A 19,445-nucleotide genomic window follows, 5' to 3' on the forward strand; every position below is an offset into this window, starting at 1 on the left:
TCGAAATAATTTTTCAGAGAATGCATTTAGCACATTTTTGGATGATGCATAACTCTGGGTTTAAACATGTATTTTCACTAACATATCAAGGGTAAATTAAAGTCACCACCAACTATAAATGTACAAGTCGGGTATGGGTTTGAAATCAAACTCAAGTTTTCTTTGAACCTTTTAGAAATTTTATCATCTGAATTGGGAGGTTGGTGAAAGGATCCAATTATTATTTTATTCCAGTTGCAAGAATGACCTCTGCCCATACTAACTTACAGGAACTATCTACTTCAATTTCTCGACAAGATGAACTACTTCCAACACAACAAGCACACCACCACCAGCTGTGTTTGGCCTATCCTCTCGGGACACCATTAAATTCTTCACAAAAATTTTGGCTTAACTTATCTCCAGCTTTAGCCAGCTTTCAGTGCCTATAACAATTGAGCATCAGTGCCTTCTATCAGTGCTTGGAGCTCTGATACTTTTCCAACACAGCTACGACAATTTACAACTGTCATACCGATGGCCTTCACCCCTTGCGACTGAAGCCCTTTGGCATTTTCCCCGAGACCCTCTAACCTAAAAGACCACCCAGTCCACGCCACACAGCCCCTGCTACTTGTGTAGCCACCGACTTCGCGTAGTGAACTCCTCACCTATGCAACGGAACCCGAAACCCAACCACCCTATGGTGCACTTCGAAGAATCTGCAGCCTATATGGTCGCAGAACTATCTGAGCCTCTGATTCAGACCCTCCACTCAGCTCTGTACCAGAGGTCTGCAATTGTTCCTGTCAACTATGCTGCAAATGATGAGCTCTGCTTTCATCTTGCAAGCAAGAATAGCAGCCACTCAAAACCAGAGAGAATCTCTTCTGCTCCAAAGCAACACACATCACTGGTGCAGATGTGAGCCACCACCTGCAGTTGGCTGCACCCTGTGCTCTTCATCCCATCTGGAAGGACCCTTTCCATGTCTGGAATGACTCCACCTGGTATGCACATGGAGTGCACATTGGCTTTCTTCCCCTTCTTGGCAGCCATGTCTCTAAGGGGCTCCAAATGCACCTAACATTGGAGCTCCCAACAACCAATAATCCCACCCTCTACCATTGTCCGGATCTTGCAGACTGAAAGGTATCCTCTGAAACAGGACAGAAGACTGCATCTGGCTGTGAGACAGTGTCAGGCACAGACACCACCTGGAACCTATTAGTCAGACTCAGCAGGGAGGCATTATGAGTGGCCCCCTGGGAATTCTTTTGCCTCCTGCCATGCCTCGATGTGACCTCCCACTCGACCACAGGTGACGGATCGACCTCAGTGCGAGGACTCCGACATGCTGGACGTCTGTTGGATCTCCACGGCTGATCCACAACAGTGGTACCTACCCATCCACTGCAGCTTCAAGCTGTGTAACCGAAGCCATCATAGGCTGGAGCTGAGAGTGAAGTGTCACCAACTCAGCTTGCATCCACACACAATAATCACACTCCCTATCCATACTAAAACTGTGGAAAACTACACTACTCAGACAAACGGACTATTGACACATACTGCAGTACTCTATTGTAGACCCTGAGAAAAATGCAAGAACTGTCTATAATAAATTACATTAATGTGCAGAGAGTCAAAATCTGAACTACCAAAGCACTCAGGCGAGACTAAATTATTCACTCCTGATTTAGAACCTGTAATATGTCACAAAATCGGTTTACTTTCTGATGCAAACTGAAACATGAGATGTGTCTCTATTAGATATTAAATTAACCACAGAAACTCGAGAAACTAAACCATCAAAGCACACAGATGAAATTATACAATTCGTTCCTGGTTAGGAACTCATTAAAAGTCACAAAATCTGTTACTTCCCTTTTGCTGCTTTTGCCTCAGCTGGTTTATGCTGGCTGACTGACACACACGCAGGACTCAGGACACAGGTGGACACAGAGTGTACTCTGATGGCACAGTGGTATGTCAGGGATATCCTATCAGCAGCTAAGTATTTTGTACAGATCAAAAAACATACAGCAGTCACATTGCACTGACAATTAAACCCTTAAAAAGGGTCTACAGATCACGAAATGCGTAAACTATCACCAAAACACTTCACTTCATCAATTACACTGTGCTGCTAATGTCGAGGAAACTTGAATTTTTCAGCGTGAAACAGTCATGCCCCGAAGTCATTCCCAATGGGTTCCCACATCACGATGCAAGGAGTAATACATGGTGTGCCTCTCCCAAAAAACTGGAAGAACAGGACCTCTCCTCAGGTCATTACCACATGCACCAATGATGATGGACCAGAGTAGTGCAGAACTGTGATCCATCGCTGAAAACTGTGGAACCATTAAGCAGCAGTCTATTCTTCCTTGCATGGCACCCGTCCAAACACAGCATCTCTGTTATGATGTTAACAGTAACCTACGCATAAGATGCTAATTCCCTAGTCCAGCTGCTGTTAGTCTCAGACTAATGGTGAGGAATGACCTATGTTGCAGGGAGTCCATTACTAGTTGTACAGCATGTGTAGGTATGGAGACCTTTTTCTAACTTTGTCAGGTGCTGATAATGCTGTCCCACACAAGTATGAAGCATCTTTGCATCCTTCTCAGAACATCTGACATAGTCCATGACCCTCATGTAACCTACCTGGCCTGATAACAACATTAAACATGAACAACACTAAAAAAACTGTAAATCATTTACTTATGGGCCTCAAGTCTGTACAAAGTTAAACGACATCCAATAATGTCTTCTGGCTGCTTCACTTTATTATCACGAAATGTAGATGGGTGCATGAGTTAAGGAAGAGCTGATGAGAAGACAGGTTGCAATTAGACCTGATTTTAGGGACAATACCACACAGCTGATTGTCAGAAGCTGGGCTGATGGGAAACATACAAACTTGATTGTAGTTTGATGTACTGTAACTTGCGCTCCGATGCTAGCGACAGAGTAAAAGGTTGGATAAATCTGTAGGTTCCATTTCAAAGGAACCTTCATATCATTTGTCTGAATTGACAGAGGAGAAATAAATTATTCACTACATTAAAGAAAAAAGGAATAGGAGAACATTAACTCAGGGAAAGGAATGAAAGTGAAAATGACCATGTAGTATTTTGCACAGAGCATCATTTAACCATTGCAAACACTTGGTTTTTTTCAAGAATCATGTAAGAAGGTTGTATACACAGTCGAGACATGGAGACTACATACAGTTTCAGATATACAATAAGACATTTTTCAAAATCAGCCTCAAGCTCAAAAACATATCCAGCAGCAGAGGTATACTGAGAATAATTTATTGGTTATGAACTGCAGATAAAGACTGAAGGAACTGCACACAGGTAGGAAATTAAGGAAATGGGGCCTGGTTAATTATAACAAACCAGAGATTTTTGAGAATCTCAGAGGAGGCACAATCAATAGTTGTCTACTGATTCGGCCAGGGAAAAGAAACACAATAGGAGGCAAATGGTTAGTGCTGCCCCATGAACTTCATTACCACCTAAAGTGTATTTTTATTTTCAGAGGCCACGAAGAAAGGATTGGTGACTAATTGTTCGAGGGTAGAACGAGAGTACATGTTCTCCCATTATCTTATCAATGTCACTAAGCAGAATCACTCTGAGATCAAGTTGGCGATCATTTCTTTTCATTCCTTAAATATATCTTTTATGAAAGAATCATATTAGGTTGGTCGGTAAATTATTTTTGAACAATGACACCGGGGGTTGCTTCAGTAGCTTTGTATTAATAGGTGGTATAATTACATGAATACATGATTTACATCTTTTGATTCTAATAATAAATTTCATTTATCCATTTTTTTGCTCAGGTCTTTGAAAGTTTCTCTTATCTGTCACGGAATTTCATAATAATAGTATTTTTATCTGCCTTGTCATACTGGGAAGAGTGTTAATATTAGTAATAACCCAGGCCTCTCTTGTACTATAAAATCTAGAGGGAAATGTCTGATCTCTAACCCTTCCCTTGAACAGAGATGGCAAATTGGAGTTTAAAGTAATCATGGCTATAACATCTGTAACAAATATTATTTATATTCTCATAAACCAGATTTAATAATTTGTATTTTACAGCTCTGATGGCATAAGTTAAGTTTATGTGTAAGTCACATGCAGAAGTACATGCATGATTGCAATAGATGTGAGTGCAAGAACTACAGTTATCTTCATTATCTCAATGGCCTTTAGCATTTTCACCTCTCAACCTAGATAGCAGATACACGTGCCCGAAGAGAACCTTCAAAAATGGCTCTGAGCACTATGGGACTTAACTGCTACGGTCATCAGTCCCCTAGAACTTAGAACTACTTAAACCTAACTAACCTAAGGACAGCACACAACACCCAGCCATTACGAGGCAGAGAAAATCCCTGACCCCGCCGGGAATCGAACCCGGGAACCCGGGCGTGGGAAGCGAGAACGCTACCGCACGACCACGAGATGCGGGCAGAGAACCTTCACATGGAGTCAAATCTATTTAGCAGTTACAAAAAATTTGTTGTGAATCTGTATTGGAAGTAACATATACAGGGTCTCCCAAGAGGAATGGTCCACATTCAGGGAATTCGAAGCGAAAAAGTCTAGTAAACACGAGTTCTAAAATGCATACCTTAAGCGCTACAAGCACTACATCTTGGATGCTGTGAAATAAATCTCTTTACTGCAAGATCTTTGCGTTCCATATTTTTGGAGAAGATAGTGTGGACAAAATAAAAGAAAATCTTTTTAGTAAACATGGGCTCTAAACCTTAAGAACTCTTGAGAACTTGCTCAGCAGAATAGTTGTTTTTTTGTAACAGCAAAGATGACGGAGTGCTCATAGCTCTTAAAATACAATGACCAAAAAATAAAAATACATACCGAATTTTTTGCAGCTAATGTGCAAATTGTTTCAAGATCAAGCCGAAGTGTTCTAGCAACATTAAACCATGTCTTGTATGTTTTCAAATTTAATTCTGTCTTTACTATTCTCAGTGGGTTTTCTAGAAGAGGACGAAAAGGCAATCTAAACTCTGCTATTGTTGGCAATTCACATGCATCTGGATATTTATCAAACCAATCATCTTTCTCTTGCTGATTAGGTAGTCTGGAGAGAAAAAAAAAAAAGCATATTTCAATTAACAAAAATTATGACTGACATGTTTCTGTCTCTGATACACTGCGAAAATGTGCTTAAAATAATTATGCGGTAAACTATAATAATAATAGTAGTAACAATATAATGTATAATAATAATAATAATATATCATCATTATCATATGCAGAAGGTATACTACAAAAATATTCTGCAATTAACTGAGCCATTATATGGAACGATGTGACAGAAACACTGATGTTTAGTAATGCTGTTACTAAGTTAATATTCTCTTTCACATAAATTCTTTAGGCTGACCATAACTCTTAAGTCTATTCTGAGGCTGTAACAATATTTTTCTGCCTTTGACAGTTCTACAAATGGACCCTTCTTTTAATCTGCATTAGTCACACATTCATGACTGTGACACTAATTTATGAAATCAGAATCTGAACTTGCATAAAGGAGTTGTCAATTAAAATTTTTTAATTGGATGCTGTATTTTTTTTTTCTTCCTTTCTTTTGCCTGTCTTTCTTGTTTCAAAGAGACATCTCCATTTTCATCATCATTACTGTAGTGCTATCTATTTGTAAAATCGGTCATATGGGAGCAGATTAACGGTATCACCAGTATTAATATGAAGGTATTAATTAACACATTAGTGCACTTTTAATTTGTGAAACAATTATCTCTGCCAGTTATAGGATAACTGAAAATAAAGGAAAATGTGGCTACTGGTAGATGAGACGCCCTTAAACTTCACTTTTCCAGGCTGATTTCTATGTGCAGCTACAGTTTATGAGAAGGAAACTCTTACTGTACACAAATTATTTATTTGTAAAGTATCTTTATTGCAGTTCTGGACTGGGTATACAGGGAGACACTATAAGGGACAAAATCTCTCAATGCAAAATCACTCCTGTCCTTCAAGTTGAGAAACTGTTCTTTCTGCAATTTTGCATTAAGAAATTTTATTAGGCTGTTTGCTGCTTTCTTGCACGAGTTGTAGCAAACTGTACTGGGTTTGGTCACAGCAGGCACACTGTGAGCCTCAGAGAGTTCTGAATCCAGCTGTCACATGGAGAATGGGCAGTTAAAAAACAATTATAAATGTTGCATTTTAAGTTAGTTCCACCCCTCTTCACAGTCACTTAAGTTCTTTGTTAAGTGTGACAGTGGTCGTAAGTGTTTCAGTTGCCTGTGTGATGTCACAGAGCCGCAGGACAGGCAGGTCCAGGTCTGAAGAGAAGCACCTGTCACTCCAAAGGCCAGGAAGCCCTAAAGGTGAATTTAGGTAAATCAGAAGCGTGGTGGATCACACTTGCAATGTGATGAGGTGTAGTGTGATCCACCCAGTACTGGACACCGTCTTGATGTTGAAGAACACCCAGTTGGGTGCACAGTATCTATTCTGCTCTGCTGATAATCTATTTCTATGGTTTTCCTTTGGCGACTACTCAGGGTGACAGAAGGGACCTTGGGGGAAGTGGTGGAGAGCAGAATGTGAGCGCTATGGCAGAGGATGAGTCTAGCTATTCTGAAATGCATATGGCTGCCAGTGATCAGAATACACAGCTCCTGAAATACGAGACACTCTACAACTCTAACCCTGAGGCAGGGAGAGAATGGGCCCTAAAGCATGATATGTTTGTTAACACTCATCAACAGGAGAAATGGTCAGGTGGATTGTATTGAGTGTGTCATATGTCTTGTGTTGATAAGTAAAGGGAATATACTTATATTATTTCTGGCACATGAATTTCAACAGTTGGTACTTGGAGATGTGTATCAGGGCGACAGCAGAGAAGTAGTATGTATTATTACAAAATAAACATCTTCATTGGCTTTATCTACTTCAGGCTTATTCTTATGGGGGTCAAGTTTACAAATTGGTCCCTAGAGATACAAGCACAGGTATCTTTCTTGCGTCAAGAGTTTCAGTTCCTCTATGTAGGATCCACTGCAGTAGGACACCCCACCTTACTGGAGAGATTTAACTTACTTTTCACCTCTCTTATTCGGCATACTAACTAGTTTATGGCAGTATTTTTGGGTTCACCTCAGCCTCTTGTATATTTGGACTTAATATGATTTCAACCCCCTGCCCCTCCATCCTCCCTCCCCTTCTCATCCTCAAATTGCTTTTGCCAGGAGTAAGCCACCTACTTCAAAAGTGATTATCTTAATTCACACAATACTGACAAATGAAATCATCTTGCAACAGGTAGAAACTCTGCACAAAGCACCACCAGTACAATGCATGCTGTTAAAGTAAACTTTCAAACCACCACCACCACCACCACCACCACCACACTTTAGCAAAGCCTCGAATGTACAGATAAATCTCTAGTTACATAATGCAGAACTTACCTCAACCTTTGATATCTCTTTAAGAAACAAAGAAGTTGATGTTCATCGTTCATTTCATTTTGAAAATCATCATGGTTCATGAGAACATTGACACACATAAACATTTCATAATTATAGTAATTGATTTTGTAATACAGTTTCTGTAAACATGACCGCACTCTCTCTTTTAAGGTTATCTTTTCAATTATCTCCTTTCCCTTTTTTAGAATAGGTTCTTCTGAATTCTTTACACTGAATCCTCTGCTACCATCTGGATTTACTGTTACCTCCACTTGGGGTTTCCAAGATAAAATAAGAGTTTCCAGATACAAAGTCAGGTAATCTTCTACATCCAAATGGAAGTCATTACAAAATTCTTCAACCAACTGTGTAGAAAATGAGTCAACAGATATTAGTGCTCTGAACATATGTTGAGACCCTGAACTGTAATGTTTGGAAGCCTCCTTGTATGGTATTTTAAACTTCACTAACGTCTTTATCCACTTACAGCCTATAAGAGTCTGATAAAATTTTGTCATTATGTCACTGCATTCAATTATTTCAGCAAATGCTACAGCTAATTCTGCCAACGCACCTAGTCTTACACAGTCATGAGCAAAGGTTTTTGAAGCATCCATCAGTTCCTGTACAGAGTTTTCATTATTAATACATAAAAGTGCAACACCCATTGTGCGATCCAACTTTCGAAATTTCAAAATTCTATGTAATAATGTCCTTGCAGCCAAAATTATGTTTGCTTCAACATCAAAGAGTTCATTTTTTCTGCACTGTAGCACTTTGTAATAGATGTTCAGCAACACTTTCAACATAGTTACTTCACACAAGTCCTCTCTCAAGCATTTGTAGTAATTTTTAAACACACAACTCGCTTCTGCATCCATTTCCTGTAAGAAAAAAGAAACCAGCAAATCCTGAATGTAGAGAAAATGTTCCGAACTCTTCACTATCACAAAACAAATAATATTAAATATAAAACATATCACAACTTACGGAACAAGTGGAAATCTGAGAATATAACAAAAGCCTGTAGCATATGGTTCACTTATAACTGATTACACACTGCTGGTTTAAAACGTGATTAAAACACTAAATATGTGAACCACCCCCCCCCCCCCCCCCTAGCACTATGCTAGCTTTGATGGAGAGTAAAAGTAACTTCGGGTGTGCTGGGATCTTTGCTGTTCTGTTCAAGTTGTATAATAATGACCTTTTGGACAATATTAATAATAACCTCCAAATTTTTGTAGATGATGCAGTTATCTATAATGAAGTATTGTTTGAAAAAAAGCTGAACAAATATTTAACCTAGTTTTGGTAAGTTTTCAATGTGATGCAAGGATTGGCTACTTGCTTTATATGTTCAGAACTGTAAAACTGTGTAGGTGGTTTTTTTAAAAAAAAAAAAAAAAAATAAGGTCAATTTCTTTTGAGAATAAAATAAATGATACACAGCTGGGATTGGTCGAGTCTTACAAATACCTAGGTGCCTCGATTTGTAGTGATATGAAACCGAATGATCCAACAGTCTGCTGTAGGTAAAGCAAGTAGCAGACTTGTTTTTCATTGGTAGAATAGTAGGGAAATGTAATCAGTCTACAAATGAAACTACCATATATCCTAAACAATTGACAGCACGAAAGCTTTTGTCTATCAGTAACCTTACATGTTGCCAGATAACACAAGAATGAAAATGTATTTTTCAAATTTAGGGAGGTATACATTATTATGAATCTTACAAAATTGCTCAACTGTGTGGGACCCATACAGAAAGGACTACAGGGGATATTAAAGGACACAAAGAAGGGCAGCACGAATGGTCATCGGCTTCCTCAACCCACAGGAGAGTGTCATGCAGATGCTGAAAGAATTGAACTGGCAGATGCTTGATGACAGGTGTAAACTCTCTCTTGGAAACCTATTTAGAAAATTTCAGGAACCAACTTTAAGTGATGAATCTAAAAATATACACTCTACGTATCACAGCCATGGGAATTTCAAGACAGGAGTACACTAATTACAGCACATACACAAGAATTTAAGTAATTACTCTCCCTGGGATCCCCATGCGAATGGAATAGAAAAAAAGTCCTAATGAGCCCTCTGCGATTCACATCACAGTGGTTTGCAGAGTATAGATGTAAACTGTAGAAATGTATTCAAATCATTTTAAGATTACTTTCTAATGGGTCAAACTGTTTTTGACACAATTCGTGTGACCATAAGCTGGAAATATGTTATAAAAGAACTCAAAAACTGTTTTATCTGCAGACGATACAAGTGTAACTATTGCACACTAAGGTGACGAGCTGAATAATGTGTCAAATCATGTTCTATAGAGAACTCGCTCCTGGTTTGCAACTAATAGGCTGACTTTGGCTTGTAATTTGCAGTATCTGTAGTACGAAATCAATACAGTCAAAAGTTCATTCAAATCATATAATGAGATGTACAAAAGATATAGTTGACAGTCATTGCACATTTGAAAAAAGTATATGCTGAAGCAGGAAGAATTTTTGCTCTGGATCTTTTAGCTTTCTACTTTTTTACTATTTTTTTCTTTATTGACAGCGTGACAGTTTTTGTCTATCAGTAATCTTACATGTTGCCAGATAACACAAGAATAAAAATATATGTTTCAAATTGATGGGGTATATCTTGTTATGAATATTTGTGGAACAGTTACCTGAAGATTTGCTTTCTTACAAATAAGAAACATCTCTGCAATCAGTTTATGTAGTGCCCCATGTTGACTGAAGAGTGGCCTGTCCAGGTATATTGTTTCTAACAAGCCATTATTAAGTTCACTGCAACCTATTGAATTTCTTGTGTCTGTTGTTACAGCAATGTCATTATTGGTACACATCAATCCTGACCACTGAAATTCATCTAACCATTTATTCAACTCATCTGAAAAGAAAAATGAAAATGGCCTTAAACTGTAGATAATGACTTTATCTTGGACCTAAATCTGTGTACAAGAATTTTATATGTGACAATAAATTTTATCTGCAAATACATTTAATGTTATATGCCTTAAAATTATCTCTCATAATAAGCAGTTCCAACAATAAACAAACATATCACAGGAGGTAAATAGAAAACTGTGAGAATGACAAACCCACAATTATTTTGAAGGATGCAAGGCACAATGAAGACTTTTGAAGTTGTCAAAGATGAATATTCCTCCAAGTCTCACTAATATCTCAATTCTAAGGCAAGAATACAGCGAACTAGATGTGGTATGAGTCATGAATGAAACAACATTTCAGTTTTAAGTAGTCAATGTACAGCATTTCTACACAGTTATTTGTTTATTCATGCATCAAATAAATAATTGCTGTTCTGGGCAAATAAAAGTACACTAACCTGAAGGACAAAAGCAACAGGCATTGCTGGTTAACCTTTCAACTAAGTAAAAGTCATCTTCATCTTTCTCATGCCTTTTCTCAGATACTATTAAAGTATCTGTAACACACATTAATTCCTCTGAAGTTGAGGTCAAGTAAAACGGCCTCTCAGCAACACATCTTCAACAACAAAAAACAATAGTTTGTATTTACACCACTAACTTACTTTCAGTAACATACATTAACTATCTATAAAACAACGCCAAGTCAAGATGTATTTCTCATTTTCTTAACATTATTATTGTGCAAAATAATAATATGGACTGAATACAATATCCTCATCCTTAAAATTAATAGTGGAAACAGTTTCATTTTACAAAACATATCTGTATTCTTTATGATTAATGATGCAGAGAAGTCTTTGATAAACTGAAGATGCTATTGAAGCTAAAGTGTTACCATACAATGAAGGCTTTCACGACCGGACGTTTCAGCTCCCGAGAATTCTTCCGCGTTGTATGGCCGTGGTTCCATGGACCGCGGCCATACAACCCAGAAGATTTCTCGGCAGCTAAGTGTTACACCACAAAACTAATGCCCAGGGTTCTCTCAGCAATGTTTACATACATATGTCATAAAGAACTAACAAAGACATCAATAAAATGAAGCTGTGATATATCTGTGGGTTGGTAAACCATCAAAACAGAGCAAAACATGGAAATAAGGGTTTTCAGAACAATCTACTGGTCACAGTAACAAAAAGTAGCAATGCAACAAGGACCCATATGAACCATTATTGTTGTTGTTGTTGTTACTATTCTGAAGAAAAACAGTATAAGAAGGAAATTTGAGAAAATAGTCAAGGTGCGACAGAAAAGATACTTAGAATACTCTTCAGTTTCACTGGAGGTAAGAACAAAAAAAAAATACCTAACAGGAGACATTGTAATATAAACTGAACAACCTATTACAGGGACAGACAAAAACAATGGAAATACCACAAACACGACACGTTATCACCCTTAACTCTGTGCAGGAAACCCGATGGCATTCAAAATGGCTTCCAGTCATCTTGGAATGAATAAATACAGGCCCTGTACAGTTTTCAAGCAAATCTTACATCATTCTTCCTACAAAATACTGGCAGGCTCAGGTGATGGCAGTTGAGGTGGATAGCAACCAGGCACCCTTCTTTCCAAAGTAGAGGTGACAATGGTGGCCACAGTAGATGAGACAACTCATGCTCACACTCACAAAACCAGTGCTGAATGTTGTGAGCTGTGTGAATAGGGCCATGTGGTCTTTGACTGTAGCATCACCATGGAATTGACTTAATAAGTCAAAATAGTCAAATAATCATTGATAGTAATATGGCCATGCACTCCTGCCATGTTTCATTCTTGGGACATTAACTCTGCCAGAAGCTGTAAACAGTGTGAAACAAGATTACTCTGACCAAACAACTTTCTTTCATTGCTCCATAGTCCAGTTTTATGGTTTCACATTCAAGTTCTCCTGTTATGGGCATTTGCATTACTGATGAGTCGTTTTGGAATTTTATCTCACCCTATAATTCCCTGCTTCTGGAGCTCCATTCGTTTTCTGGTGCTGACAGGGTCTGTGAGTTCAGCAGTGACTTTTGCAGCTGTCAGCCTGTTACTTTTTTCTTCAATGATCATCTGTCACAGTCACTCAACACACACTTTCATCCACATTGTTACTTGGCAGATATTTTTCTGCTTTCCTTGTAAGCAGTATAAATCTTTGATACAGTGTCTCTTGAAACATCAAACACTTTGGCTACCTTGGCTATGGAAGTACCCATCATATTAATAGCAACAATTTGCTCACATTGAAATTCACGTAGCCCTGACATAATGCACTCACAATAACAAAGGACATGGTTCTGAACATGACGTGTTGAGAACACTGTATAGGTCCAATTTGTGGTCAAATTCAACAGTGCACCCTGCAGGCATCTGAATTTATGTTCAAGCATGTATTTCTCACTGTGTTTCAATATTTTTGTCCAACTCCCGTATTACAGCTGACATTAAGACCCCTGTTCAAATCAAATCGGCTAGTAACACAATCTAAATAGGTAAATCACAAACAAGAAAAATCCATTTGTTCAGCACCAACGGCATATTTATATTCAGTTCCATCTGAACTGCAATATCTTTCCACTGTGTCTCTGCTGTTAACTATTCCACGTCAATAGCTGTTGTTTCAGTCATTACATTCACTTTACCTGAAGTTACAACCCAGTAATTAAGCTTTCCCTTCTCCTACACATATTTACTTTGACCTGGTTATGGCCAAGTACTCATCTCGCACATTGCACTCTTCTGGAGAATGCAAAGTACATTTCTTTTCGCAATTACTGTACAACACCATGGACTAAACAGAGAACCTCTGTATCTTCAGTCATGGAAATTTAATAGTTTTAATCTGTACTACTATGCAAAGACAAGTATAACATTGTTACCAAAAATCTCAATAAGTTCATGACCAATTTACTTCAAATTTTTTTACACATTACTCAAACGCTCAGATAGACAGATTACATATTTTTTAATAAACATGGTACATGAATATATACCTAATACATAAGGGGGAAACATTAGCAAAAATCTTGCAAAGTTTTTGACCATTTTATTTAATATTGTTACACAATACTCTACTAACATTCTGATGGACACAGGCTATATATTGTTTTAAACAATGAAATAAAGATTTTCTGTTAAACCAATAGCAAGGAAAAAAATGCTGCACTGTGAAAATATTGTTTCCTTTTATTTCTCACTATCAGTCTGAACTTAGATATAAGGGAATTTAAACCACTGGGCAAATTTTTTCTTCCACATACATTCTTTCTACTTTTATATAATTTTAAATGCAAATTGTATACACAACTAAGTGCTGTTTCATTATCTTCATTGCAGTCAGTTTTAAGAGGAAAGAGGAATGTCATTTTTATGGCTTATCTACTTATATGTAACTACATCTACACAGATACTCTGCAATCCACTTTACGGCGTGTGGTGGAGGGTACCCCATACCACTACTAGTCACTTCCTCTCCTGTTCCACTCGCAAATAGAGCAAGGGAAAATCGACTGTCTATATGCCTCCACATGAGCCCTAATTTCTTAAATCTTATCTTAATGATCCAATAACAATATTATGGAAGGAAAGTTTCCACACAGCATATAGCGGAGTCAAAAAGACTGTCACAAATAAGCATTTGGCCAGCAATGCCTTCGTCGAAAACACACACACACACACACACACACACACACAAATGCATCTCATGCACATGACTGCAGTGTCTGGCAACTGAACCCACACTAAGAGCAGCAGCACCAGTGCATGATGGGAGTGCTGACTGGGTGGGGGTACGGAGGGGATGCAGGGTAGGGGTGGGTGACAGTGAACTGCTGCTGGGGAGCACACAGGGACAAGGTGGAGAGAGGGTATGGCAGCTATGTGCAGTTGGGAGGTTAGACAGAGGAGGGGAGGGAGTGGGGTGGGGGGATAGCGGAAAAGTGGAGAAGTGGAGAAATGAAAAGACTGGGTGCGATGGTGGAATGAGGGCTGTGTAGTGCTGGAATGGGAACAGGGAAGGGGCTGGATGGGTGAGGACAGTGACTAACGAAGACTGAGGCCAAGAGGGTTATGGGAACATAGGATGTATTGCAGGCAAAGTTCCCCTGTGCATAATTCAGAAAAGGTGTTGGTGGGAAGGATCAACATGGCACAGGCTGTGAAACAGTCATTGAAATGAAGGATGTCATGTTGTGCAGCGTGCTCCGCAACAGGGTGGCCCACTTCTTTCTTGGCCACAGTTTATTGGTAGCGATTCATGCGGACAGACGGCTTGTTGGTTGTCATGCCCACATAGAATGCAGCACAGTGGTTGAAGCTTAGCTTGTAGATCACATGATTGGTTTCACAGGTAGCCCTCCCTTCAATTGGATAGGTGATGTTTGTGACCGGACTGGAGTAGGTGGTGGTGGTGGTGGTGGTGGTGGTGGGAGGATGTATTGGACAGGTCTTGCATCTAAGTTTATTACAGGGATATGAGCCATGAGGTAGAGGGTTGGGAGCAGGGGTCATGTAGGGATGGACAAGTATATTGTGCACGTTCAGTGGACAGCGGAATACAACTGTGGCAGGGGGTGGGAAGGATAGTGGGCAGGACATTTCTCATTTCAGGGCTTGACGAGAGATAGTCGAAACCTGGTGGAGAATGTAATTCAATTGCTCCAGTCCTAGGTGCTAATGAGTTATGAGGGGAACGCTCCTCTGTGGCCGGACAGTGAGACTTTGGGAGGTGGTGGGTAATTGGAAAGATAAGGTACGGGAGATTTGTTTTTGTTCAAGGTTGGGAGGATAAAAATGGTCCGTGAAGACTTCAGTGAGATCCTTGGTATATTTCAAGAGGAACTGCTTATCTCTGCAGATGTGACCACCATGAGTGGCTAGGTTGTGTGGAAGGGACTTCTTGGTATGGAGCAGGTGGGAGCTGACAAAATGCAGGTATTGCTGGTGGTTAGTAGGTTTGATATGGATGGAGATACTGATGTAGCCATCTTTCAGGTGAAGGTCAACATCTGAGAGTAGGACCAGGTGAAGCAAATGGGGGAGAAGCTGTTTAGGTTCTGGAGGAATGTGGATAGGGTGTCCTCACCCTTGATCCATATCACAAAGACGTCATCAATGAATACGCACCAGGTGAGGGTTTCAGGATTCTCGGTGTTTAGGAAGGATTCCTCCGGTTGGCCCATGAACAGGTTGCCCTAGGATGGTGCCATATGGGTGCCCACAGCCGTCCCTTGAATTTGTTTGTTGGTAATGCCTTCAAAGGAGAAGTAATTGTGGGCGAGGATACAGTTGGTCATGGCAACCAGGAAGGAGGCTGTTGGTTTGGAATCAGTCTGGCATTGGGAAAGGTAGTGTTCAATAGCAGTAAGACCATAGGCATTAGGGATGTTATTGTAAAGGGAGGTGGCATCAATAGTGATGAGCAGGGCACCGTGTGGTAAAGGGACAGGAACAGTGGAGAGTTGGTGGAGGAAATGATTGGTATCTTTTGTGTAAGATTTATACAAGAAGGTAGGTTCCGGGTAACAGGTTGAAGGTTTTGGTCTACAAGAGCAGAGATTCTCTCAGTGGGGGCACAGTAATCAGCCACAATGGGGCGTCCTGGGTGGTTGGGTTTATGGACTTCAGGTACTAGGACGCACCTAAGGATTTGAGGGGTGATTGGAGATCATGCTTGAATTCAGGAATGGGCTCATTGTGACAGGGTTTGTAGGAGGATATATTTGACAGCTGGTGGAATCATTCTGGCAGGTAATCCTAGAGGTTCAAAACAACAGTGGTGGAGCCTTTGACCGCAGGTAGGATTTTAAGGTCAGGATCTGTTTTTATATGGTGGAGTGCAGTTCTTTCTGTGGATGTAAGGTTAGTTTGCATGTTGAGATATTTGGGGAATGATGCTGAGGCAAGGTTCGAAGTTAAGTAATTCTGGAAAGTTAACAGGGGATGATTTGGGAGCTGTGGGGGTGGATCATGGAGGAGTGAACTGAATCAGGCAGGATTCAACATTGGTCTTTGGTTGGGTCTGATTGGTAGGGTTGATGGCGAAAAAGTGTTTCCACTGTAGCGACTGGGGGGGGGGGGGGGGGGGGGGAGAGAAAGAGAAAGTCTTTAACGCCTTCTGTATTATTGAATCTGGGAGTGGGGCAAAAGTTGAGGCTTTTGGAAAGGACTGATATTTCTGTGGGGCTAAAGCTTCTGGAAGAAAGGTTCAAGATTGTGTTTCGGGTCTGGGTCAATCCATACCAAGTAGCCCAAGAAAAAAAATTATTGATTGCTTGACCATCTCAGAAAAATTTTATATTTGCTGGGTGAATTCCCCAATGTTTAGTAGCCACAAAAATATTTTCTAAAAAAATTAGTGTTTATTATTTTTAAATGGTGGCCATATTTATTCCAGACCACATGTTTTTTTCGTATTTGCAAGCATCTACATTTTCTACAATTATTCAGTAGTGGATTATCCTAAGCCTTTCAGATTAAATGCATATAGTTCAACACAATCTGAGCTACAAATTAACATCATTATCACTTAGCTGAATGTATTCTTTAATATATTTTTAATAGTTTAAATTTATCAGGCACAAATTAAAAAAACTCAATTTTTGAACAGTAGTTTTCCAAAGAAAGCATAATTTCTCAGCTTTAATATTTTTTCTGCTATTACGCTGTATAGTATAGTTACTTTTTATAGAGTATCAATGGTGAGCAGCTTACACTTTAAAAATCACACTATTTAAAAAAAATTGATTTTTGTAATTTTTCCATTTTTTGGCCTGCAATATCTTTGTTGAGGGACCAAATAAAAATCTGAAAATTTCACAGTTAATAGACCTTTATGATATCAAACTTCAGTATAAATTTCAACTTTGAGATTCAATTGGAAGTTATGGAAAAAAGATTACAAACACGAGTCAAAAATACATTTTTCAACATCTGCAATATCTGGTAGGCTAATCAAATGAAGTATACCAATTGCATAATGTAAGACACCACATTACACTAGCTAAATATTATTTGTCGAAACAATGCTCTGCTAATAGTTTCAGCAGGTTAACAATTGCATCTGCAAGCCTATACAAGTCTGATTGTTGTCTTCCCCTTTACACCAACAATTGTCTACTCACACTTATTTAGCTAAAGTTCTTGAAGTGTGCAGTTGAAAAGTGGTGCCTCAGTGTTCTGTTGGTGTTATTATTAATGAAGCCTGTCATAAAAGTGTGTATGGAGTGTATCCTAAAGACATTGCTTTAATCAAAGATTACAGTGAAGAAGAAAAAGTGTTGTTTTACTTTGAGTCGGTCCAGAGGTCAAATCAACATGCAAGTACCATGAAATGAAATACTTAAAAAAATTTCACCACCTGTTTGGTTAGTCCTGCATGGACCCTTTTGAGAAGCATAAGAAACCTATAACAAAAGGTCTGCAAGAAATCACATGTGCTCATTATTCTAAAAATAGAAGCCCTTTCGTCAATCTCATACCAGGAAAATCATTGTGTCCAACATGTTATTCCAAGATATTTGTAATTCACAAGAGGAAGATAAGTGAAACCTCAGACATAGAATTTTGTGACTTATCAGCAACCATTAAAAAAGTAGATACAGCTTGTGAAATCCTGGGTATATCACCTGCTGGTAAAATTAGAAACTAAGTCAAGATAAAAGACCAAGTGCCCCGAATACAAAAATTGAGAAAGTGGCAGCTGTACCTACAGATTGGAAAATTGTGCAGGTTGCACCAGTGTTGAAGAAGGGTAGTAGGAGTAATCCATCGAACTACAGACCTATATCATTGACGTCGGTTTGCAGTAGGGTTTTGGAGCATATACTGTATTCAAACATTATGAATCACCTCAAAGGGAACGATCTACTTTTGATACGTAATCAGCATGGTTTCAGAAAACATGGTTCTTGTGCAACGCAGCTAGCTCTTTATTCGCACGAAGTAATTGCCGCTATTGACAGGGGACCTCAAATGATTCTGTATTTCTAGATTTCCGGAAAGCTTTTGACACCGTTCCTCACAAGCGTCTTCTAATCAAGCTGTGGGCCTATGGGGTATCGTCTCAGTTGTGTGACTGGATTCGTGATTTCCTGTCAGGAAGGTCGCAGTTCGTAGTAATAGACGGCAAATCATCGAGCAAAACTGAAGTGATATCAGGTGTTCCCCAGGGAAGCGTCCTGGGATCTCTGCTGTTCCTGATCTATATAAATGACCTGGGTGACAATCTGAGCAGTTCTCTTAGGTTGTTTGCAGATGATGCTGTGATTTACCGTCTAGTAAGCTCATCCGAAGACCAGTATCAGTTGCAAAGCGATTTAGAAAAGATTGCTGTATGGGGCGGCAGGTGGCAGTTGACACTAAATAACGAAAAGTGTGAGGTGATCCACACGAGTTCCAAAAGAAATCCGTTGGAATTCGATTACTCGATAAATAGTACAATTCTCAAGGCTGTCAATTCAACTAAGTACCTGGGTGTTAAAATTACGAACAACTTCAGTTGGAAAGACCACATAGATAATATTGTGGGGAAGGCGAGCCAAAGGTTGAGTTTCATTGGCAGGAGACTTAGAAGATGCAACAAGTTGACTAAAGAGACAGCTTACACTACACTCGTTCGTCCTCTGTTAGAATATTGCTGCGCCGTGTGGGATCCTTACCAGGTGGGATTGACGGAGGACATCGAAAGGGTGCAAAAAAGGGCAGCTCGTTTTGTATTATCACGTAATAGGGGAGAGAGTGTGGCAGATATGATACGCGAGTTGGGGTGGAAGTCATTAAAGTTTTTCGTCGTGGCGAGAGCTATTTACGAAATTTCAGCCACCAACTTTCTCTTCCGAATGCGAAAATATTTTGTTGAGCCCAACCTACATAGGTAGGAATGATCATCAAAATAAAATAAGAGAAATCAGAGCTCGAACAGAAAGGTTTAGGTGTTTGTTTTTCCCGCGCGCTGTACGGGAGTGGAATGGTAGAGAGATAGTATCATTGTGGTTCGATGAACCCTATGCCATGCACTTA

General features: G+C 39.4%; 1 protein-coding gene across 1 annotated transcript in view; it reads right to left on the bottom strand.

Annotated features, from left to right (window-relative positions):
- The window catches only part of LOC126456929 (uncharacterized), a 274,891-nt gene that overhangs the window by 79,498 nt on the left and 175,948 nt on the right, over positions 1–19,445 (bottom strand). Inside the window, exons 15-18 of the mRNA XM_050092863.1 lie at positions 10,838–10,998; positions 10,155–10,378; positions 7,472–8,355; positions 4,887–5,112 (exon numbers count right to left, since the gene is read on the bottom strand). Coding sequence (XP_049948820.1) covers positions 4,887–5,112; positions 7,472–8,355; positions 10,155–10,378; positions 10,838–10,998 — 1,495 coding nt within the window. The remainder of the gene's footprint in view (positions 1–4,886; positions 5,113–7,471; positions 8,356–10,154; positions 10,379–10,837; positions 10,999–19,445) is intronic.

Source organism: Schistocerca serialis, chromosome 2, assembly GCF_023864345.2.
Source record: "Schistocerca serialis cubense isolate TAMUIC-IGC-003099 chromosome 2, iqSchSeri2.2, whole genome shotgun sequence".
Classification (NCBI taxonomy): domain Eukaryota; kingdom Metazoa; phylum Arthropoda; class Insecta; order Orthoptera; family Acrididae; genus Schistocerca; species Schistocerca serialis.